The following is a 1,622-nucleotide window of genomic DNA, read 5'->3' as shown; positions in this document are numbered from 1 at the left end:
CTCACACGTCGGAGTAGCCACAGTAGTAGACGGCGCTGCTGGCGTCTGAGACGGCCGAGGAGATGGGACCCGCGCCGTCGGGTGCCGCCAGCCCGGCCGCGTCGTGGCCGGCGAAGGGCAGCCCCAGCTCGGGTTTGCAGGCAAAGCGCAGGTACTGCTCGAACTCCGTGCGGTCCACCTCGCCCAGAAGCTCCTCGGGCGGCAGCTGCTCCAGCTGCTCCCGGCACGGCGCGGCCTCGGGCGGCGGGGACGGCTGCCCCACGGGCCCCGACGGCAGCGGCGGCGGGCCGCGCCCCGGGCCGGGCGGCTGGCACGCCTGCCCGTAGTACGCGTGCAGCGGCGCCGGGCAGCCCAGCAGCCCCTGCAGCGACCCGCCCGGCCCCAGCGCCTCGCCGGGTGCCAGGTGCCGCCGCAGCGACGCGCCCGCCGGGCTCTCGCCCGCCGCCGGGTACTCGGCGGCCGCCGGGTGCGGGGCGTAGCCATAGGGCACCAGCGCGCACTCCTCCTGCAGCCCCGCCGCGAAGAAAGGCGCCTCGCTCTCCGCCGCGTCCAGCGGCGACGGGTCCGGCGTCGGCAGGCTGTAGCCGTCGAACGCGGCGCCCAGCGGCGGACAGTCCCGGTAGTGGCCCGCGCCCGCTGCCCCGTAGCCCTGCTCGGCGTAGGGCAGTCCCAGCCCCTCCACGCACATCCTGCCGCCGACGCTGCCGCCGCCGCCGCCGCCCTCGCTGCCCAGCCCGGGCCCCGCCGCCGCCTCCGCCAGGCCGTGCTGCAGGAAGCCGCTCTCCACTCGCTTCAGGCGCTTCACCTGCTTCCGCCGCCGCGGCCGGTACTTGTAGTTGGGGTGGTCCTGCATGTGCTGCACCCGCAGCCGCTCCGCCTCCTCCACGAACGGCCGCTTCTCCGACAGCGACAGCGCCTTCCACGATTTACCTGCACCCACCAACACCGTCAGATCAGCTGCCCACCGGGGCGCCCCCGCGCCCGGCCTCGACACCTCCGCCGCCGCCCCCGCCTACAGCCCGGATCCCGAGCTCATCCCAGGTGCCTGCTCCTCGCCCTCGGACCCGCCACCCCGGCACCTCCACCGCACCGGGACCCCTGGCCCGACAGCGCACGGGTCGCCCCGCTCCCCGCCCGCAGCCCGGGCCCTGGAGTCCGCCTGGGCTCCTCTCTCTCGCGGATCCATCCGATGGGTCCCCCTCCCTCCCGCCGGCCCGCGCTCACCCAGCATCTTGCTGAGCTCGGCGTTGTGCAGGTCGGGGTTCTGCTGCGCCAGCCGCTTGCGCTCGTCCTTCGCCCACACCATGAAGGCGTTCATGGGGCGTCGGATCCGCGCCTCGCTCTTGCTCCGGCCTCCCGTCGCCCCCGACGGCGCCGCCTCGCCCTTCGCTTTCGCCTCGCCCAGCGGGCTCAGCGACTCTGCCCACGGGCACATGGCCGGCATCATGATGGGCAGCGAGCACCGCCCCTGTGCCTGGTCGTCGCTGCTGGCGTAGCCCGCATCGGGGCTGCTCATCGCGGGACGGCCCGAGACGCGCCGTGAGTCGCTGCCACCGCCAAGGCCCAGAGCTCCGGCGGGGCCACAGGACGGACTCGGCGCTCGGACCCCGCTCGCTGCTGTC

General features: G+C 75.7%; 1 protein-coding gene across 1 annotated transcript; it reads right to left on the bottom strand.

Moving 5' to 3' along the window:
• Position 1: 1 nt before the first annotated feature.
• LOC113962180 (transcription factor SOX-17-like) lies at positions 2-1,558 on the bottom strand. Its single transcript, XM_027672975.1, has 2 exons — positions 1,225-1,558; positions 2-930 (listed from the first exon to the last, which is right to left on the bottom strand). Exons 1-2 carry the CDS (start codon positions 1,514-1,516, stop codon positions 2-4), a joined length of 1,221 nt encoding a protein of 406 aa, XP_027528776.1. The 5' UTR covers positions 1,517-1,558.
• Between the last annotated feature and the right edge of the window lie 64 nt (positions 1,559-1,622).

Source organism: Neopelma chrysocephalum, unplaced genomic scaffold (assembly GCF_003984885.1).
Source record: "Neopelma chrysocephalum unplaced genomic scaffold, ASM398488v2 Primary Assembly neopelma1_116709, whole genome shotgun sequence".
Taxonomy (NCBI): Eukaryota; Metazoa; Chordata; class Aves; order Passeriformes; family Pipridae; genus Neopelma; species Neopelma chrysocephalum.
Note: the sequence above shows the minus strand (reverse complement) of the source record. Positions and strands in the feature narration are given on the sequence as shown.

Bases quoted from the DNA above. Each gene is read 5' to 3' on its own strand.
- LOC113962180 (XM_027672975.1), bottom strand. From the start codon at position 1,516: ATGAGCAGCCCCGATGCGGGCTACGCCAGCAGCGACGACCAGGCACAG. The intron at 931-1,224 runs GTGAGCGCGGGC...TGGTGGGTGCAG, and splicing joins CGAGCTCAGCAAGATGCTGG to GTAAATCGTGGAAGGCGCTG.